The sequence below is a fragment of the Muscardinus avellanarius genome (genome assembly GCF_963383645.1).
Source record: "Muscardinus avellanarius genome assembly, chromosome: 5".
NCBI lineage: Eukaryota > Metazoa > Chordata > Mammalia > Rodentia > Gliridae > Muscardinus > Muscardinus avellanarius.
This window is the reverse complement of record NC_137790.1, coordinates 76,329,357-76,350,915: the sequence shown is the minus strand read 5'-3', so window position 1 is coordinate 76,350,915 and position 21,559 is coordinate 76,329,357. Positions and strand designations below refer to the sequence as shown.

The 21,559-nt window shown below is 39.8% G+C and overlaps 1 protein-coding gene across 2 annotated transcripts in view; it reads left to right on the top strand.

The window, feature by feature from the left end:
• The window catches only part of UBXN7 (UBX domain protein 7), a gene marked incomplete at both ends in the record, with an annotated part of 54,081 nt that extends 47,560 nt beyond the window's left edge, over positions 1–6,521 (top strand). For both annotated transcript variants that reach the window (XM_080696050.1, XM_080696049.1), the window contains 3 exons: positions 1,498–1,891; positions 2,000–2,079; positions 6,360–6,521. In XM_080696050.1, the coding sequence (XP_080552176.1) occupies positions 1,498–1,891; positions 2,000–2,079; positions 6,360–6,521 (636 nt within the window). The remainder of the gene's footprint in view (positions 1–1,497; positions 1,892–1,999; positions 2,080–6,359) is intronic.
• Between the last annotated feature and the right edge of the window lie 15,038 nt (positions 6,522–21,559).

Here is a 21,559-nt window from a genome sequence, read left to right as displayed (position 1 = left end):
AAGGTAGAATGCCCCTGGGTTCCATCTCCAATACCGCAAAAAAAAAAAAAAAAAGTTTACCAAGGAGAAAACTGTATTATTATCAGCATTATTATCAATAAAACTTTTATTGTAATAAGTTTGGGAGAATTTATTATTTTTATTATTCTATTTTTGTATAGTTTTTTGTTTTGAATGTGATAGAAATTACTGCTAGTTGAAGGGTACAGTGGCGAGCAAGGTAGACATTGTTTTCTTTTTCTTTTTTGGTACTAGGGAATTGAACCCAGAGCCATTCTACCTCCAAATTACACCCCAGCCCTTTTTTTTTTTAATTTGAAACAAGAGTCTCACTAGGTTGCTGTGAGTCTCGCTAAGTTGCCAAGGCTGGCTTTAAACCTGTAATCCTCCTGTCTCAGCCACCCAAGTAATAGGATTACAGGCATGTGCCACCATGCCTAGCAGATCTTTTTTATTATTTAATAATTTTTTTCTTTTTTTTTTCTTTCTTTCTTTTTTTTTTTTTTTGGTGGTGTTGGGGTTCCTGGAAGCCCTTCTCCCTCCAGGATACACTCCCATGGCTACACTCCCAGACCTATTTTTTAACTTTTTTTTTTATGTGGAAACAGGGTCTCTTAAGTCAGTGAGGCTGGCTCGGAACCAGCATGATCCTTCTGTCTCCGCCTCCCAAGCGCAGAGATTATAAGCATGCACCACCACGCCCGGCATTATTTAATAATTTCAAAGAATAGTGTAAATAGTGTTTTGGCTTATACTTAAAACTTTTTTTTTTTTTTTTTTTTTTTTTTTTTTTTTTGCCAGTCTGGGGATGGAACCCAGGGACATTCGACCTTCGAGCTATACCTGCTGCCCTGTTTTTTATTCTTTTTTTAATTCGAAATGGGATCTCAGTAAGTTGCAGAGGGCCTAAGTAGCTGAGGCTGTCCTTGAACCATCATCCTCCAGTCTCAGCCTCTCGAATGCTGGGATTACAAGCGTGCACCACCATGCCTAGCAGAACTTTTATTCTCAGCCAGGCATGGTGGTGCATGCTTGTAATCCCAGCATTTGGGAGGCTGAGACTGGAGGATTACAATTTGCAGACAGCCTCAGCTACTTAGTGAGGCCCTTCGCAACTCAGTGAGACCTGGTTTCAAAATAAAGAATAAAAATTAGGGCAGGGGGTGTAGCTCAGAGGGCGAATGCCCCTGGGTTCCATTCCCAGACCCGCAAAAAAAAAAAAAAAAAAAAAAATTATTTTTGCCTTTTGTCTGTACTTGAAACAGCGCACTAAATGCTGAAATAGGTTTTATTTTTGTTTTTTAAATGTCTCCCCTGATTTGACTTGATAAAGCAAAGTCATCGCTGTCATTTAGCTTAAAATTTGTTAGAAGATATAAATTCAGCAAAAAATAGTAATGGCAAGTTGAGTATGATATTTTTATGCACTATTTGACTAGATTATTTTTGGTTTAATTGTTTTTCTTTCCACCTATGTTTTATGACTGCATCTCACAGGAGAGCCTTATAGATGCAAGTGAAGACAGCCAGCTAGAAGCTGCCATCAGAGCCTCCTTGCAAGAGACACATTTCGATTCAACACAGACAAAACAGGATAGCCGTTCAGATGAAGAATCTGAATCTGAACTTTTTTCTGGCAGTGAGGAGTTCATATCCATTTGTGGCTCTGACGAAGAAGAGGAGGTAGAGAATCTTGCCAAATCCAGAAAGTCTCCCCACAAAGATTTGGGTCATAGAAAGGAGGAGAACAGAAGGCCACTAACTGAGCCCCCCACTAGAACTGAGCCTGGAGCAGCCACAAACCATCAGGGATTGCCAGCTATGGATCCAGAGATACTGGAGATGTCACCTGAAAAATCAGATGGAATAGTGGAAGGGATAGATGTAAATGGTGGGTTAAATTATAGAGATACCTAAACCTTGAATATTACTGAATGGCTCACTTTATTTATTTAGTCTTCTGTCTTAACCTCCTGTATCCCTCCCTTTTTATCCTCAGGACCAAAAGCACAGCTGATGTTACGGTACCCAGATGGAAAAAGGGAACAGATCACTCTTCCAGAACAAGCTAAACTGCTAGTAAGTATGTCTGAGTGGAAGCATTTCGTTAACAAAGAGACTAATTGGAGCAGGTCCAGTTAGTGTTGTTTGATTCTTTGAAATGTGTGTTAGGTATTTAGTTTGATCTGTAATTGGAAACTTAATTGTGGTGATTTTTGCTTTTGCAGTGCATTCTACCTCCGAGCTATACCCCCAGCCCTATTTTGTATTCTTTATTTTGAAACAGGGTCTCACTAAGATGTGGAGGACCTCACTAAGGAGCTGGGTCCTCTTGTCTCAGCCTCCCAAGTACTGGGATTACAAGCATGCACTACCATGCCTGGCTTGTGGTGGATCTTAATTCCAATTAGTCTTATTTCCTTCCCAGATTATTTTAGGCAAGTCACAAAGGGCCGTTCGCAGTCCATGTTTTTGTTTCATGGCTATGTGGAATGCAAACTCACCTGAAATGATTACTTCTGGAAAAAGAGGATTCGGGGTTATTTGAAGACTGTAGTGGAGCTATTCCTAGTAGCTATTACCGCATAGTGGTTAAGAACCAAAAGTTCTGGGTGTGGTGGCACATACCTATAATCACAGTACTTGAGAGGTGGAGACAGGAGAATCACAATTTTTTTTTTTTTTTTTTTTTTTTTTTTTTTTTTTTGGTGGTACTGACTGATGATTGAACCCAGGGACATTCTATCTCTGAGCTGCACCTCCAGCCCTATTTTACATATACATATATATATTTTTGGTGGTACTGGGGATGGAACCCTGGCTACACTCCCAGTCCTGTTTTATATTTTATTTGGAAACAGGGTCTCTTAAGCCAGCGAGGCTGGCTTTGAACCTGTGCCATCCTCCTGTCTCCGCCTCCCAAGTGCAGGGATTACAAGCGTGCGTCACCACACCCAACTTATATATTTATTTATTTATTTATTTATTTATTTATTTATTTATTTATTTATTTATTTATTTGGTGCTGCTGGGGTTCCTGGAAGCCCTTCTACCTCTGAGCTGCACCTCCAGCCCTATTTTACATATACATATATATTTTTTTGGTGGTACTGGGGATGGAACCCTGGCCACACTCCCAGACCTATTTTATATTTTATTTGGAAACAGGGTCTCTTAAGCCAGTGAGGCTGGCTTCAAACCTGCGCGTTCCTCCTGTCTCCGCCTCCCAAGCACATGCCCCGGAGTTATATTTTATTTTTGAAACAATGTCTCACTAAGTTGCTGAGGCTGGCTGCGGGCCTGCAGTCCTCCTGTCTTAGCCTCCCAAATACTGGATTACAAACTATGCCTAGCAGATCACAGATTTGAAGACAGCCTCAGCAATTTAGCAAGACCCTGCTTTAAAATAAAAAATAACTGGGTGTGGTGGCACATGCTTGTAATCCCAGCATTGGGGAGACTGAGACAGACAGGAGGGTCGTGGTTCGACAGCCTCAGCTACTTAATGAGGCAACACATTGAGACCCTGTTTCAAAATAAAAATAAAAAATAGGGCTGAAGGTGTAGTTCGGAGGTAGAACGCCCCTGGGTTCCATTCCCAATACCACAAAAATAAATAAGTTAATTAACTACTTAAGTAAAATAGGGCAGAGAGTATAACTTGGAGGTGGAATGCCCTTGGATTCAAACCCCAGCACCACAAAAACAAAAAGAACCAAGACAGATTCTGTGGGATCTGGCAGATTTTTCTTCTTGTGATTTTCTGGTTCACATCGTTCACTTCTTTGTGTACCTGTGACTTTTATTCACTACTCAACTTGCACATGATATGGTCCATCATAGTGATGCTAAGGGCCTTTCCATCTAAATTCTCCAGTTGATGGTTCTACCCTCTATGTTTTTCAGCTGTGGGAAAGAGAATGAGCCTGATTAGCTTAGTGTAGCCTGTGAATGAACCTCTTAGGTTAGCTGTCATTACCTGGCCATTCCCCTGTGGTGGGGGTAATTGGGCTGATTCTTGAAGTCTATGTGACTGGATACACGTAGGGCCTATCTGCTGGTGCTGACACCCACAGTGTTTCCCTGGCCTAGTGTTTGTAAGTGGACAGAGATGACACAAGGGAACCACTGGGTCCTCCTTATCCACAGTTTTAGTTAACTGTTGTCATCTGTGGTTTAAAATATTAAGTGAAGCCGGTTATGGTGGCACACACTTTTAATCCCAGCGCTTGGGAGGCTGAGACAGGCGGATCATACAGGTTCGAAGCCAGCCTCAGCTACTTAGTGAGGCTCTCAGCAACTTAGTGAGACCCTGTTTCCAGATAAAGTATAAAAATAGGTCTGGGAGTGTAGCCCAGAGGTAGAAAGCTTCTGGGTTCGACTCCCAGTACCACACACACAAAAAAAGTGCATAATTCCAGTAATAAAAAATTTATACTTTTAAAATTTTATATACCAGCTGGGTACAGTGTGACACAGCCTGTAATCCCAGTATTTGGGAGGCTGAGACAAGGGGATTTCAGGTTCAAGGCCAGCCTCAACAATGTAGTGAGACTCTCAGCAACCTAGCAAGATCTGGTTTCAAAAAAGCTAGGGTCATATGTATATTGGAGGTAGAATGCCCCTAGGTTCAATGCACAGTAGTGCATATGCACCTGTTCCTACACACACAGACACGCACACATGCGCGTGCCCTTCTGAGTAGTGTCATGTGGTAAAACCACATGGTCTTACTCCACCCAGGACACGAGTCATCCTTTTATCCATGCTGTGTATCCCTATCTGTTAGTTAATAGCTATCTCCATTATTAGGTCAGCTGTTGAAGTATCACAGTACTTGAATTCAAGTAAATTTTTTCCCCCCCCGGTACTGGGGATGGAACCCAGGGGCATCCTACTATACCCTCAGCCCTATTTTTTTATTCTTTATTTTGAAACAGGGTCTCACTAAGTTATGTAGGGCCTCACTGAGTAGCTGAGGCTGTCCGTGAACTGTGATCCTCCGATCTCAGCCTCCCGAATGCTGGGGTCACAAGCGTGTGCCACCATACCCAGCTTTATGTTCTTATTTTAATTAATAATGTTTCAGAACTTAGAGTGGTGATGTTGGCAGTTTTATTACATTATATTGTTATATGTTCTATTAATCTTTTAATATGTCTTATTAATCATGTGTGTGTAGGGAAAACCATTAGTATATGTAAGATTTGGTCTTAGAACATATCCTTTTGGTTAGAGTACTACTGTATAGACTGTTCTCAAGAAATTTGATTGTGAATGTGGTGGAAAATGGAGGGCAAGAAGTAGAGGGGGAAAGGTGACTGGACCCAGGCGTGGTGACATGCACCTGTAACTCTAGTACCTGGGAGGCTAAGACAGGAATATCACAGGTTTAGGACCAGCCTCAGCAACTTAGTGAGGCCCTGTTTCAAAGAGAAGAAAAAGGCTGAGTATAACTTGGAGGTAGAATGCCACTGGGTTCAATCCCAGCACCAAAAAAAAAAGCCTGGAGAGAGACTGATCATGTGTAGGTCTGATGAGAAGCATCTATAGAAGGGGAGATGTAAAGAAATTGTGCAAGTGGGGATACTCTGTAGTGGTGGGTTTTTTGAAAGACAAGAAGGGAATTGCCACATAGCTGATAAAATTAGGCATAGGTAGAATGAAGAACATACCTTCTGTGATAAAAAGGAAGTAAGGAAAACTGATAAAACATTTAAAAATGATAATTTTTGTAAACATTGGAATTTTTTATTGAGAAGGCAGTGATAACTATTTCAACATCAGTAGTGGTCCTAAGTTATTGGGTATAGTTTTTTTTTTTTGTGTGTGTATGTGTGTGTGTGTGTGTGTGTGTGTGTGTGTGTTACTGGCGGTGGAACCCAGAGGCTTTCTAACTCTGGGCTATACCCCAATCCTATTTTTATATTTTATTTAGAAACAGGGTCTCACTAAGTTGCTGAGAGCCTCAGTAAGTAGCTGAGGCTGGCTTCGAACCTGCGCGATCCTCCTGTCTCAGCCTCCCAAGCATGGGGATTATAAGCGTTCACCACCATGCCCAGATTGGATATAGATTTATTACGTTCCTATCTAAAGAATTATATTGGCCCGTCTACAAAGATAAACTTCAGTTATCTGAAAGAATAACTTATACTTTGTATTTCATCTAATATGATAAAGAGTGGTGTTGGACTGGGTATATATCTCAGTTGTGCAGCACTTGCCTAGCTCATATGAAGTGTTGGGTTCAATCCTCAGTATCTCGGAAAAACAAACGAATGGCTTTATATTTAATTCATTAATATGGTGTTTCCTTGTATTTCCACCTAAATTCTCTATATTTTTTTTCTTTCTCATAGGCTTTGGTGAAGCACGTCCAGTCTAAAGGATATCCAAATGAACGTTTCGAACTCCTCACCAACTTCCCTCGAAGGAAACTGTCTCATCTGGACTATGACATTACATTACAAGAGGCAGGTCTTTGTCCTCAAGAGACTGTCTTTGTACAGGAAAGAAATTAACACCATGGCCTGACCTCTCTCAGCTTAACCCCTTTTCCCTTTGCCTGTGAGATACCATGTCACTAAGTATGCATTTTGGCTCATAGGACCATAGAGCTAAAGTTGGGCAAGCAAGTCACCTGCCTTCTCTTTTATTTCTTGTTCTCACCTATAATCTCTTTCTCTTTTCTCCCCCTTTTCTGTGTGTTTGTTTCTCTTTCCTCTCCTATTCTCTTTTTCTCACATTTGTTTTTCTTACCTATTCTGGTGACCAAATGGAAGTGTACAGATAAGATCTAGTACTGACAGCAGGAAATGGAATAGGTGTTCCAATAAGTGGTCTTTTGCACAGCACGTTTTTGGGATCAAATGATACTATTCTTAGAACTTATTTCCAAAAAATGGCTAGGTTCAGAATAAGAAAGACCTTTTTTTTTTGTAAGCCCCGTTTTAAGCAGAGAAAAGAAATTTTCAACTTGTTTTTGTTTTTCTTCTTCATGTAGGAAATAACATGCAACAATATACCCATGTTTTTGTTTAAATGGAAGAAGCACCCCTTATAATTATTGCTGATTGTACTTAAAATTTCTTTTTCCAAAGAATTCCCATAGTCCCAGATATAAGAGCCGTTTCCATGACACATGTTATTTACAGAATGATGTTGAGTGTAGGGTATGAAGCATGGGTGGCTTTCGGTGTCCTAGCCTGAGACAGCTCTCTTCATTACTACTCCATTAATTATATTGATCCTGCTAGTCCTAGAATGGACATTTAGTGGACATATGTGGTGACTAGGATAGGAAGGTGCTTGCTGTTTTTGCCAGTACAGCATATTAGTTCCTTTGGCTCCTCCATTGTGTGAGCCAAAGCAATCTATAGGAAGGCAGCTGTTCAGAAATCATGCAGTGCAATGGCTTGTCATTGTAACCACTGTGGTTATTGATTGTCCTATGTGCTTATGGCATACTTATGTATGTTTGGGGCGGGGGAGAAAAACATGTAGCTGAGAGTTGCTGACCGTGTTCCTTTGGTTAAAAATAATGGTTCATGTTTACCCCTGGTTTGAATAGTCTCTGAAAAAGGCTCTGCTGACTGACAGACTATATTTCCTCATGCTGTTTCTTTCAGAAGATAACAAAACTGAAGGTCTTCAAGGGGGAGGGAGACCTTTAAACTCAGTCCTTAAGACAGCATTTAGTACAGGGGTTATGAAGATTACCAGAAATCTTCAGGGGTTATGGGAGTTTTCTGCCAACAAAAGCCACATTCAGATTGTAATTGGTGAAAGCTTTTTTCAGTATTATTTAGGAGAGACCATCCTGAATCTATATAATACTGTTTACCTATCAGTTTCACTATATGCTCAAGTTTCACCTTGAGCTTTAAATAGAATCCTCTGGTGGCAAAATCATAACCTGTTATAAAACCATTAATACATAATGATCTGTTTAGTCAGTTGGGGTTTTGGATTGATTCTTCTATCTGAGGAACATAAGTTGCTATTGAGCAGAGACCTTTAGGTAGGTTTCCATCTATTTTAAGATTGCTCTCTTGGCGACTAGGGGATTTTTTTTTTTTTAATGCTGTGTGTTGCTAGTACAGTTATAGAATATGGTTTTTAATGGTTGAATTTTGAGGGACCCTCCCTAAAGGATGAGTTGTGTATCTTCTCAAGGAAATCATGGAAAATTCTGTTATTCTTCAGTGAGTCCTTTTGAATTAATGTTCTTAACATTTTTTTCTGTGTACGTGCTTATGTATAAGTATATAATTGTATAAATATTTATAAATATATTTATATAATTACAATTTCATTTATACCTTGAGTCAAAGTTCTCTCTTTAGATTGTTGACCACTTTTTCATAGGCTCTTGAAGCTTAACTAGCAGCATCTGGTTTATTGAGGAAACATGTTTTTATGTTAATTCCTCAGTTGTAACTCTGCACTTGGATAACATAATGTACTTAATATCTGGGGAATAGAGCTGTATACTGGCAAAGGTACAATGGAGGGTAAGAAGTTTCTTGGTAGTAGTCAAGGTCAGAAATGTAAAGTTTCAGGGAGGTACAGGGTAAGAAGCAAGGGTATGCTCAGTGTTGGGCTCTGATAGCACCCATCTTTACTCCCAGCAAAGTCCCAGCTAAAGCCCAAACCAGCCAAAATTGTGAGGTCAAGAGTTTTCCCTGTAGGACTTTGTTTCATCCTTTTACCTACCAGCTTCTCTTAAAAAACATATCTTGAGAACCTTAAGGTGGCATGTTATAAATGAGAAGATGTGGTTATTTTCAGTGTGCTCAGCACAAGCATATCCATTTATGAGAAACCAAAGTGACTCTTTCCCCTTGGTTGACTGTGAGACAACCAAGTACATACATGACTTAGTAAGAGGGCATGAAGTAGTCATCTGACTTAGCTACAATCAGAATGTCTTGACCATAAGATGTAGAGGATTCTATTTTGAGGCAGAAGTGTAATCGACTTAAGGTGCAGAGAGCGGCTCATAGGGAAGACTGTGGAATGTGCCCTGGAAGAGTAAATGCAGTGTTGCCTTGCTCTTTAATCTACTTAGGGAGCTTGTGTGCTCTGATTGGCCTTATTTTCTCTGCAAGTTGCTTTGTTCTTTGAGGGAGAAGTTTTATTGAATAAATTAAATGAAGTCAGTAAGGTTAGTTAAAAATAGTCATTCCCCTGGTAGGTATTGGAAGTAATTTAAAAAGAGAATGTAAAAGATAAGGGGGAAGCTGAGCATGGTGGCACATGCCTGTAATTCTAGTGCTTGAGAGGCAGAGACAGGAAGATCACAGCTTTGGGGCCTGCTTTAGTGACTTAGTGAGACCCTATTCAAAACCAAAAATAAAAAGAGGTGGAGGTGTAGCTCAAAGCTAGAATTTCCCTAAGTTCAATCCCTAGTAACATATACAGAGGAAAAGAAAGAACAAGATAGACTAGACTTGGAAAGAGACAGAAATATGGAGAAGGTAGAATGAAAACTAGTAAGAATACAAGTGAGAGGAATACTGGAGATTGAATTCAGGGGCATTCTACCTCTGAGCTATATCCCTAGCACCATTTTTCTTTTTTCCTTTTTTTTTTTTTTTTTTTTTTTGGTACTGGGGATGGAACCCAGAGGCTTTCTACCTAAGTTATACTCCCAGGCCTTTTTTTTTTTTTTTTTTTTTTTTTTTTTTTTTTTTTTTTGGTGGTGGTGGTACTGGGGGTGGAACCCAGGGGCTTTTCTACCTCCAGGTTATACCCCCCAGACCTATTTTATACTTTATTTGGAAACAGTCTCACTAAGTTGCTGAGAGCCTCACTAAGAAGCTGAGGCTGGCTTTGAACCTGTGCCATCCTCCTGTCTTAGCCTTCCAAGTACTGGGCATGTACCACCATGCCTGGCTCATTTTTCATATTTTAAATTTTGGAATTTAAAAGCAGACGTGATGGTGCACTCTTGTAATCCCAGCATTTGGGAGGCTGAGACAGGAGGATCTGGGTTCACAGAAAGCCTCAGCTACTTAGGCCCTTTTGCAACTCTGTGAGACCCTGTTTCAAAATAAAAAATAAAATAGTAAAAAAAAAAAAAAAATATATATATATATATATATATAGCTGGGTGTGGTGGCGCACGTTTGTAATCCCCACACTTAAGGAAGCTGAGACAGGAGGATTGTACAAGTTCAAAGCCAGCTCCAGCTACTTAGTGAGGCTCTCAGCAACCTAGTGAGACCCTGTTTCCAAATAAAATATAAAGTAGGTCTGAGAGTATAACCTGGAGATAGAAGGGCCCCTGGGTTCCACCCCAGTACCACCAAAATAAATAAATAAATAAATAAATAAATAAATAAATAAATAAATAAATAAATAAATAAAATAAAAAATAGGGCTAGGGGTATAGCTCAGAGGTAGAATGCCCCTGGGTTTCATCCCCAGTACTGAAAAAATAAAAAATCAGAAAGAAAAAAAATTTTTTTGAAACAGTGTCTCACCAAGTTATGAAGACTCCACCTGTGATCCTCCTATCTCAGCCTCCTAAGTACTGGTATAACATGTGTGTACCACCATACCCAGTGCAAGAAGATACTTTTTAAAATTTTGATTGAGGAAGGAACAGAGAAGAAAAAGAACCAGTGCCAAATGAGGGGAGAACAGAGGACTGATTTGAGTAATGAACATGTGCTGTGTACTTCATGTGCATTTTCTCCTTTAGTCTTCCTGAGAACCCTACAACGTGTATTTTCCCCATGTAGTAAATAAGAAATTCAAGTTCATAGAACTTGTTCAAGGATCTCATAGCCAATACGTGACAAATCAAAACTGTAATCCAGAGTCCACACTCTTTCTAACTGTATGCCATGTTTTCCTACTGCAAGGAGATCAGTTGCCCAAAAAGTTATCATGTGTGGTTTGGCTATGTCAGTTACCATTTGGATTTGTTTCCTTAACGCTAGAGGAAGTAGTTGAGGTAAAGCTTTTGGAATTTGCACTATGCCTATAAACTATTTATGTCATTGTGTTAAGAGGCTAATTATTAATCACTTTTTAAAAATGATGCACTGATGCAAATGTGAAAGAAAAATAACCATAGCATTATTTGCCAAGAATAAATATAAAGGATAAGAAAGGATTTATCTTTTTAACCATTTTTCAGAAAATATATAATTATCTTTTTTCTGTCCCATTCATGGTAGATTATTGAGCCTTCCATTTATGTATGCTTTTAATTTTTCTATGTAATTTTACTTCCTTGACTCTATAAGGCAACAGTTAGTCCTTAATCAAAATTGGAAATATTTTTAAATCTAAGATCTATTTCTTGATTAAACTTTTTAATCTGGTTACAGAGACCCCTCTACCTGAGATAATTTGGAGAATGTATAAAACTTTCTGGAGTTGAACTGTAATTACAAAAGAAGTTGAGAGGATGGAAGGATGAGTGTAGGTTTTAGTTAGGAAAATCTTCACAAAGAAATAAGACTGAAAGGTGGCTAACACTGTATTACAAATCATCTTTCACTAATGTATATTCTTTAGCTCCACCTCTTGTAACTACTAAATTTTAGGACATCAAGTTTATCAGTAACACATAACCAATACCCAAGGAGGAAAGGATTATTGATGCTTAGCACTAGAGATTTTTAACTGGCAGGGATCTCACTTGGACACTTGAGAAAAATATCAGAGGGAGCCACTAGCAACTGAAAAATAAAGATTCAACTTTTCTGCCCATGTGCAATTAAATGTACAGTATATATGATTTGCAGAGTGGACACTGTAGATATAAGTGTACTTGGGTAATAGCTGTGCTACTAATCAACTGTTATCTTGGCAAGTCTCTTTCTACCTCTTAAGTTTTGAATTCCTTATCCAAATAATTAGAAAATTGATTTGGATTATTAGCTCTCAATCTTTTCAAGTAAAAATAATTTTAAATTTTGGCATGGGTAGGGAATTGTGGGCTTAACTGTTCATGTAATTGATTTCATAGGAAAAATGTAAATGCACCCCCGGGGTTGTAGAACTCTTGCAGAAATTCTAGGAACCTATTCACTGTAGACCACTGAATTAGATTACCTCCAGAATCCTTTTTACCATTCCAGAATTCTGTGTGTCTAGTCCCTCCCCTTTGTTATATATTATTCTTAGGCTGATTAAAAGTGTTCTTGTTGATCAGATCCTTCGCTTTGTTTTCTGTGTCTGGGTATCATTTGCCCAATAACTTTAACCTCACTGTGATGATTGAAATCCCTAAAAAGGAGATCATTTGGAGGATGTATAAACCTATCTTAGTAACAACCCTTTATACAATTCGTTAATTTTTATTTTATTATTATTATTATTATTGGTGGTACTGGGGGTGGAACCCAGGGGCTTTTCTACCTCCAGGCTATACTCCCAGACCTATTTTATGCTTTTTATTTGGAAACAGGGTCTCACTAAGTTGCTGAGAGCCTCACTAAGTAGCTGAGGCTGGCTTCAAACCTGTGTGATCCTCCTGTCTCAGCCTCCCAAGTGCTGGTATTACAAGCGTGCGCCACCACGGCCGGAAATTCTTTAGTTTTTTAACACTTAACACTGTGTGTCTAATCAATGTTGAGTACAACTAAAATGTAATTAATGAGAACCAAGTATGTCACAGTGGAATTGAGTTTTATATGATTTTAAAAAAAGGAGCTTCCTGACTCAGCAGTCTTTAGCAAACCGATTTGTGTAAGTTGTAGAATTCACACTTAGTTAAGCTGACTTTTAAATAGTTTGTATCCCTGGGATATATCTTCATTTGTCATTCTCTCCTCTTGTCCCCGCTTTTGGCCACCTGTCATTTAGTATTCACTAGTTAGGGAGTGCAGTGTGATGAGTAAATAATGCCTTGTGTGGAACTAAAACTTAAAAGCAGCGGGGGTAGGAAGAACCAACCCTTCTGATGAAAATGGCGGTATGTGTAAATCTTGATGAATAGGCTACTTAAAACAGCTGTGAACTGTGAATATTCAGCATCATTGGTTTGCCTTGCTTAGCATTTCAGTTATTGTCTTGCCATGAAACTTAGTATTGCACAGTACACATTTTAGAAGAGTGGCAAGGAGTTCTTTAGGACTGAGAATAGACGACAAAGTACCATTTCAGTATATTGATTTCTCCTATTAGAAATTTGGTATTTCAGCATGGCTATATTTGGTTTTGACTTACCTATGTGAAAGTTCTGCTAGAGAGACAGCTTAAAATCGAGAGTGTTTTTTAAAACAGAGATTATGATTGATGGCCTTGGTTAATTTTTTCCCATGAAGTGAACTATGTAATTAGATCATTGAATGAATGAGACTCTTGATTAAAAGATAGCTTTTATTTATTTAGTTAGTTGTACTGGGGATTGAACCCAGGGGCATTCTGCCATCTGAGTCACATCCCCCAGCCCTACTTTATTTTTTTTATTTTGAAACAGTTTCTATAAAATTACCATGCTGGCCACAAGCCTGCAATCCTTATCTCTCAGCCTTCCAAGAAAAGACAAACTTTTTAAATCACACTGTCTCTCTTAATTATTCACTCTCTATTCTTGATTTTGACATCCTTTCTCTGGAAACTAGTTGCAATTTTTAATAATTTCTTAAGAAATTCTACTTGAGTCCTAATATGTAATGTGTCTCATTTCTTAAATATTTATATACAGGAGCAGGTTTTTTTTTTCTTCCCCTGTACTGGAAATGGAACCCAGGAGCATTATATCTCCAAGCTATAGCCCCAGCTCTATTTTCTTATTTTTTATTTTGAAACAAGGTCTAAGTTGCAGAAGGCCTCACTAAGTAGCCGGGGCTCTCTGCAAATTGCAATCCTCCTGTCTCAGCCTCCCGAATGCTGGGATTACAAGTGTGCTCCACCATGCCTGGCTATAGGAACAGAATTTTAGGCAAACATCTTTTTAATAACTCATTTTCTATCTGCTTAAGGATAATTATCTCTTATTCCAAATAGGAAATAACGAGCTCTGACACTCCCCATTTTTTGACCTACAGATTGCTATTGTGTTGCTTAGAATCTCAGGAGTCAGGCATGGTGGTGCACACTTGCAATCCCAGCATTTGGGAGGCTGAGACAGGAGGATTGTGTGAGGCCCTTAGGCCCTTTGCAACTCAATGAGAACCTGTTTCAAAACAAAAAATAGGGCTAGGGGTGTAGCTTGGAGGTAGAATCCTCCTGAGTTCCATCCCCAGTATTGGGGGGGGATCTCAGCCATTCTTAGAAACATGATAGCTTTTTGGCCATATATATATATAATTTTTTTTTTTTTTTGGTGGTGGTGGTACTGGGGTTCCTGGAAGCCCTTCTACCTCCGGGCTACACTCCCAGACCTATTTTACATTTTTATTTGGAAACGGGGTCTCCTAAGCCAGCCGCGCGGCTGGCTTCGAACCTGCGCAATTCTCCTGTCTCTGCCTCCCAAGCGCGGGAATTACAAGCGTGCACCACCACGCCCGGCTTGGCCATATTTTTAATGTTTTCCCCATATTATCCCAAAATAAAGTTGGATAATCCAACATAAACTGCTTAATAAAACAATTTAGCATTTCTGTAATGAGGCAGTTTCAAAAGATAACCAGATTTATTTTGTAGGGCTAGAGATGCAAGTACCAATGGTAGTATTTTGCCTAAGAATCACTTAATAATCTATATGGCAAGTAACCTTGCTGGCCTTAATTTTGTGGCCAAAAAACCAGCAAGTTTTTGGTTGTTTAATGGTGTTTACTCCATAGAGATCAAAATATCTTAAGATTTTATATGCCTTATAAGGTCACTTAGGTTTTCAAATGGGAAGAATAGTCAAGCTAAGTTGTACTGAATATTAGTAGTATGTTATCTTCATCCACAAAAGTTAGTAATCTGACTAGGCTACCAAGAGTCATTCACTTAGTAGAAAACGAGGAGCATTTCACATCATTAAATTCTGAGCGGAATTGAATTTTCCCATAACCTCTTTTTAATTTGCTTTTTTATAGATTGAGTGTGGGAAACTTAACTGATACAGGAGAGATTCTTGATCTAAAACCATCCTTCGTCATTCTGCTTTTCCCCCTCAATGAAGGTAGCTGATTTTGTACCACATGTCACCAGGATCCATTTCAGTTAATGACAATGGAAAGTGATACTGAATGGGTACTTTACTGTTTTCAACAGTATACCTTTATAGTATGCTTTTCTCAAAGCCTGCTGTGTTCTTAATTATGGAAGCTATCAATAAATGATATGATTCAAAATACAAATAGGCTTGTGATACTAATCATATATGTTCTTAACATATTTTTGGTAACTTATTGCCCTGTAAGTTAAGCTTCACATGAAGTAACCATTGCCACCAAAACCAGTCCCATTTTAACTGCTCATTAGAAAGGAAATAGCAAGCTAGCATTATAGCTCAGCAGTAGCGTAATTGCCTTGCATGCACATGGTCCTGTGTTCAATTCCCAGGACTGCAAAAAGAAAACAGAAAGAAATAAGAAACTTAAATGTAGAAAGGAAATAGCATATGACCTACACTTTCCAGTTAAAGAATAGCAAGGTTGTAGGAGAGAATGTTTATACTTACTCAGTTGAGGACTTGGGCCTTGTTACTTTCCTAGGTCTGTCCCTCTGTTTGCAAAGGCTATTGAAAACACTTGCTGGGAAACAGCTGTTGGATAAATCTCTAGCCTCCATCATAGAGAAATGAGTACCAACTGACTCAACAGGAAACGTAGACTTTGAAAAGGGTTCCATCCAGTCATTGGCATGAATCTGTTAAGACACAGTATTTCACTCCAAGAATTCATTTTTCCAGAATGGTTTTCCTATTGATTGCTAACAAATTCTAAGCATCTTGTGTCTTCTTAACCCTTCAGTCCTTTTTCTAGTAAGTATTGATCATTTCATAGAAACTTTTCAGGAGTATTTGTGCATTCCATGCATGCTTCGAATTAGTTTGGTTTGAACATTGCATTCAGAATCATCAGAAATGTCCAGTCCTGGCATTTCTTCACTGGTTTTATTTTTAAATATCTTCCATGTAATTCCAAACCTTACTTCCCGTCTTATTCAGAATAAAATTTATTTGGGGATAGGGATGAGGGTGGGTTGGGGACTTGAGTGAAGTCAACTTGGGGTATTTGCTTTAAAAAAGTGTTTTTTCATGCAGTTCCTAACAGTATTTAGAGAATCCCTGGGATATTTGTATACTCAGCTTTTCTGAATAAAGTGGTGGTCTTACTGAGATTTTTATTAATGCAGGTCAGGCTCTAAATCTAATCTATAGTATGACTTTGTTGTTGAGTCCTGAAGAAAATAGAGGCAGTGCTCCTTACTGTAGTGTTTCTGCTGAGCACTCATTAAAATGCATATGGAGTTCTCAGTTTTCTAGGCCTTTAATTCCATGGTGCTAGGAGATATCATTTGTTTTTGCAGCTCTTCCCAAAAGTGGAAGAAGGCTTTGGGACCAGTGAGCAAGGGGTAACTGGACTATACATTAAATGTTTTTGCTTAAGACGTGCTAGAGACCCTCCTATGTATCCTAGTAAGTGATGAAAAAGGTGCTAGGGAAAGCCTTAAATTTGGAGACACATTGAAGTGGTAGCACATCTAAAATGTTAGGAGAAAAACATGCCATTAGGGAAAGCAGAGCTGTAACTGCTGGCTAAGACTCAATGAACTTCCACTTGCTCAAAAACCAGGGCGATCTTAGAACTGGGTTTGGTCTACCTATAGATACACATCGTCTGTAGGTAAATGCTCTCTAAAGTGGGGATCTTTCTCTCAGTTGGTGATCCTCTGGTTTTGGCTGTACCAAATTGTGAATATTCTTGCTGTGTTGTACCCAGTTGCTTTATATTAATACTGCAACTTGAACTGGGAGGGGGGTGGGCCAGCTGGGTGGGGGCGGGAGGGGGGTGGGACGATAAGTCTTTTGGAGACATCAGCTCACTGTGCTGAGAGAGGGACCAAACTCAAGGAAACCTCTGATCTATAAATTCAACTGCTGCATTTTTTATAAATACATGTAAATGTCCTGTTGTAATATTTGATCTTGGAAATAAAAACAAAAACTTTTCAGTATTAGTTTTTTGTGTCATCATTTTTGTGAGGTAAGACTCTGGATACTACTTTCAGTCATGTAATTCAGATTCCCAAAACTTGACTTCATATTCTCATGTTTAAAGACACTTAGTATTTACTGTTTTCAATTTTTACAAAAAAGGGCTAGGGCTATAACTCAGAGGTACCATGACCCTGGATTCAGTCCCCAGTACCACATAAGAAGATCTTGATTTCAAAGCTGGTATCACCCTCCAATAAAAAGACCCTCTTAAGGGTACAGCCACTGAAAATGCAGAGATGCCCAAGAGGGGTGACAGAGAGCCAAGAGAATGTTTAAGAAAGACCAAATAGAGCTGGGTGTGGGGGTGGCTCGTGTTTGTGATCCTTGGGATTGTGTACATATACTTGGGAGACTAAAACAGAAGGGTTGAGGTTTCGAGACCAGCCTCAGCAATTTAGTGAGACCATGTTTCAGAGTTAAGCCAAGCATGGTGGCACACACCTGTAATCTCAATACTTGGGAGGCTGAGACAGGAGGATCACAGGTTCCAGGACAGTCTCAGCAAGTAGTGAAACTCTCATCAACCTAATAAGACCCTGTTTCAGAATAAAATAGGGCTGGGGGTATAGCTCAGAGGTAGAAGGCCCCTGGGTTCAATCTCCAGTGCTACAAAAATAAAAAGGGCTGGGGTATAGCTCAGAGAACACCCTTGGGTTCAATTCCCAGTACTTGTGGGGGAGAGGGAGCCAAGTAGCCAGCTACCTGAAAGGCTGCCTGAGGGTCAAGGGAAAAGGACAGTGAAGTGTTTCTTAGCTACACACTCACTGGAGACAAAAGTTTCAGTGCAGTGTTGGCATCAGAAGCCTAATTTGAGGTTTGCAGGGTTTTGTTTTGTTTTGGTGGCACTGGGGTTCCTGGAAGTCCTTCTACCTCCAGGCTATACTCCCAGACCTATTTTATATAATTTTTATTTGGAAATAGGGTATCTTAAGCCAGCGAGGCTGGCTCTGAACCAGCGCCATCCTCCTGTCTCCGCCTCCCAAGCGCGGGGATTACACGCATGCACCACCACACCCGGCGCTGCAGTATTTTTATACTAATGAAGAGGAAAAAAGTGGACAGATATAAATGGCAGTTCTTTCGACATCTCTTAGCTTCCTTTTTCCCCCTCCTTCCAATTAAGGAAATATGATCTCTTATTTTATCAGCTGTCAGTTGAAGTTGGAGCCCACTCACAAGGAGAATTAGTCAGCTACTCTTATCTGAAGAGGGCTGGAAATCAGCTGCCCGGATTGTCTAGCCGTATCATCGTTTCCCTTTCCCTTCAGCCTGAGTTCCATTTTCTTAACTTCTCTATTCCTTGCTGAAGTCCTACCCTGCGAATGGAACATCTGCCTATGCAGTTTTCCCAAGCCTTCAGCCTCAGGAAGCCTTTTATGGCATTAAATTTCCCACCCCTGGCCCTATTCATAATTTGTACCCTCATACTCCCATTTGCTTCTTCCTAAAAATATTACCTACAAAATAACTAATGAGGAGCCGGGTGTGGTGGTGCACACTTGTAATCTCAGTACTTGGGAGGCTTAGACCGTAAGATTGCAGGTTCACGGCCAGCCTCAGCTACTTAGTGAGGCTCTCTGCCACTTAGTGAGACCTTGTTTCAAAATAATAAGAAATAGGTGGCAGGTAGAGCTTGGAGGTAGAATGCCCCTGAGCTTAATCTCCAGCACCACACACACACACACACACACACACACACACACACACACACAAATAAGCATATAAGTAAATAAGAGGTGTGTCAAATTTGAGCAAAAATTTGAGGATAACACCTCTGTGGGAAGGCAATGCTTCCGTTTTCTCCTGGCAGTGACGGGCCTCTGTCACTATCGAAGATTTCCAACAGGGAAGTGAGGAAACTAACCTAATGCTGGCCTCACTTAGGAAGCCTGTTATCACAAACACACAGCTCTTAAGTGTTTTTTATGAGATTAACCATTGAATGAATTATCACAAATTGGCCCTAAGGAGCTGCCATCACTAGCCCTCCAGTAAATTTGACACTTTAAGGGGTTAGAGCCAGCCAGACACAGTGGCACACACCTATAATCTCAGTAATTGGGAGGCTGGGACAGGAAGCCAGCTACAGCAACCTGGTGAGACCCTGTCTCAAAAAAAAAAAAAAAAAAAAAAAGCTAGATGTGGTGGCACACGCTTGTAATTCTAGTTCTTGGGAGGCTGAGACTGGAGGATTGCAGGTTCATGGCCAGCCTGAGCTACTTAGTGAAGCTCTATGCAACTTAGTGAGACCCTTTCAAAATAAAAAGAATAAAATAGGGCAGGGGTAGCTCTATCTGTCTACTGTCAGGGGTAGACAGTAGAATGCCCCTGGGTTCCATCCCCAGACCACAAAATGAGGGCTGAGAGCTGGGCGTGGTGGTGCACGCTTGTAAGCCCCAAGCTTGGGAGGCTGAGACAGGAGGATCGCGCAGGTTTGAAGCCAGCTTTGCTGGCTTAAGAGACCCTGTTTCCAAATAAAATATAAAATAGGTCTGGGAGTGGAGCCTGGAGGTAGAAGGCCCCTGGGTTGTTCCATCCCCAGTACCACCCCAGAAAAGGGGGGGGGGGCTGAGACTATAGCTTCAAGATATAATGCCCCTGAGTTGGGTTCCTAGTAGCAAAGGAGGAGTGTTAAAGGCAAATTCTAGCACTTTCCTTTGTTCCATGAACACCACTTTACATGTTAGAAAAGGCCACCCAGAAGCTGGATGTGTGGTGCATGTTTGTAATCAAAGTCCTTGGGAGGCCGAGACAGTCCAAATCCTCTGAGAGCTCATCTTATCTGCATCATGATGCTAAACTAACATTTCTTTTACTTGCTGTAGGATTACTGTAATGATCCAGTTAAGTCCTTTGTGTTTTGTTGTTTTATATTTTGAGGGATTTTGGGGGGAAGAGTGGTCTGGGTCCCTCGAGCTGCTTGACAAGGTCCCAGCCAGAGGAGGAATCCTGCAAGGCAGCAGGACAATAACTATGTTCACATTGACCCTGTTTTGTATTCTGTGTTCTAATTGTATTATTAATCAAGCCAAAGGATCTGGGTGGTTTCAATGAAATATACTATTCTTTGCATATGAAGATGTTATAGGAAAAGGGTATTACGAAACCTGGGGATTGCTCAGAAATTCATAAAATCCCAAATAGCAAGAATCTGGCCAGTGGAAATTGAAACAATTACAGTTGTTATAGATGCCGAGTCTTTTGAGGAAAGGCCTGATGTGATGCCTGCAAAATTAATTGGGTCAGCTTATACGATTGAAGAGCATCCATGGTTGCGACTTCAGGGGGCCAGAGCTAATCAATACATAGCCCCCCCCCCACCCTTTATAGGAGACAATATAATAGGTATTAGAGAAAATTAGGTATAGACATTGTATGTTAGAAGTAGAATAAGTTTAGTATGGGTTTGGTGGTTGGGTCAGAATAAATAAACTGATAGAAAACTTAGTGATTAAAATAGATAAAATTAGCAGTTACTTTTTTTTTTTTTTTTTTTTTTTTTTTACAGGTCTGGGGATGGAACCCAGGGGCATTCGACCTCCGAGCTACAGCCTCTGCCCTATTTTTTTATTCTTTATTTTGAAACTGGGTCTCACTGAGTAGCTGAGGCTATCCATGAACCGTGATCCTCCGGTCTCAGCCTCCTGAATGCTGGGATTATAAGCAAGTGCCACCACACCCAGTGAAATTAGCAGTTAATTTTAGAAGTAGAAACAGTGAGTATAGCATTTAGTAGTTAAGGATAAGTTTAGTTAAAGTTTATTATAAGTGATGAAGAGATTGGCCAGGCGGGGCTCCCCTTTTTAGTGTCTTTTTTTGACAAAGATCAAAAGAACTCAAGAAAATAAATTGTATACTTTGTATTTTAAAATATGAAACATAAGCCTGGCATGGTGGCACACACTTGTAATACCCGCACTTGGGAGGCGGAGACAGGAGGATCGCTCAGGTTTGAAGCCAGCCTCACTGGTTTAAGAGACCCTGTTTCCAAATAAAAATATAAAAAAATAGGTCTGGGAGTGTAGCCTGGAGGTAAGAAGTGTTTCCAGGAACCCCAGTACCACCCCCCCAAAAAAAAAAGTAAAGAAAAAAATGTGAAACAACAACAACAAAAAAGGGCACAAAGATTATAAAAGATCTCTAAAGGACACAAGGAATTTTATGTTTCTTTTTGTTTGTTTTTTGTTTTGTTTTTGGTATTTGAGGTGGAACCCAGGGGCTTTTCTATCTCTGGGCTATACTCCCAGACCTATTTTATATATTTTTTTATTTGGAAACAGGGTCTTACTAAGTTGTGGAGGCCTCACTAAGTAGCTGAGGCTGGACACAAACCTGTGATCCTCCTGTCTCACTTCCCAAGTACTGGGATTACAAGCATGTGCCATCATACTGGCTTCTGTTTTATTTTTGATTTGGAAACAGGGTCTTACTAAATTG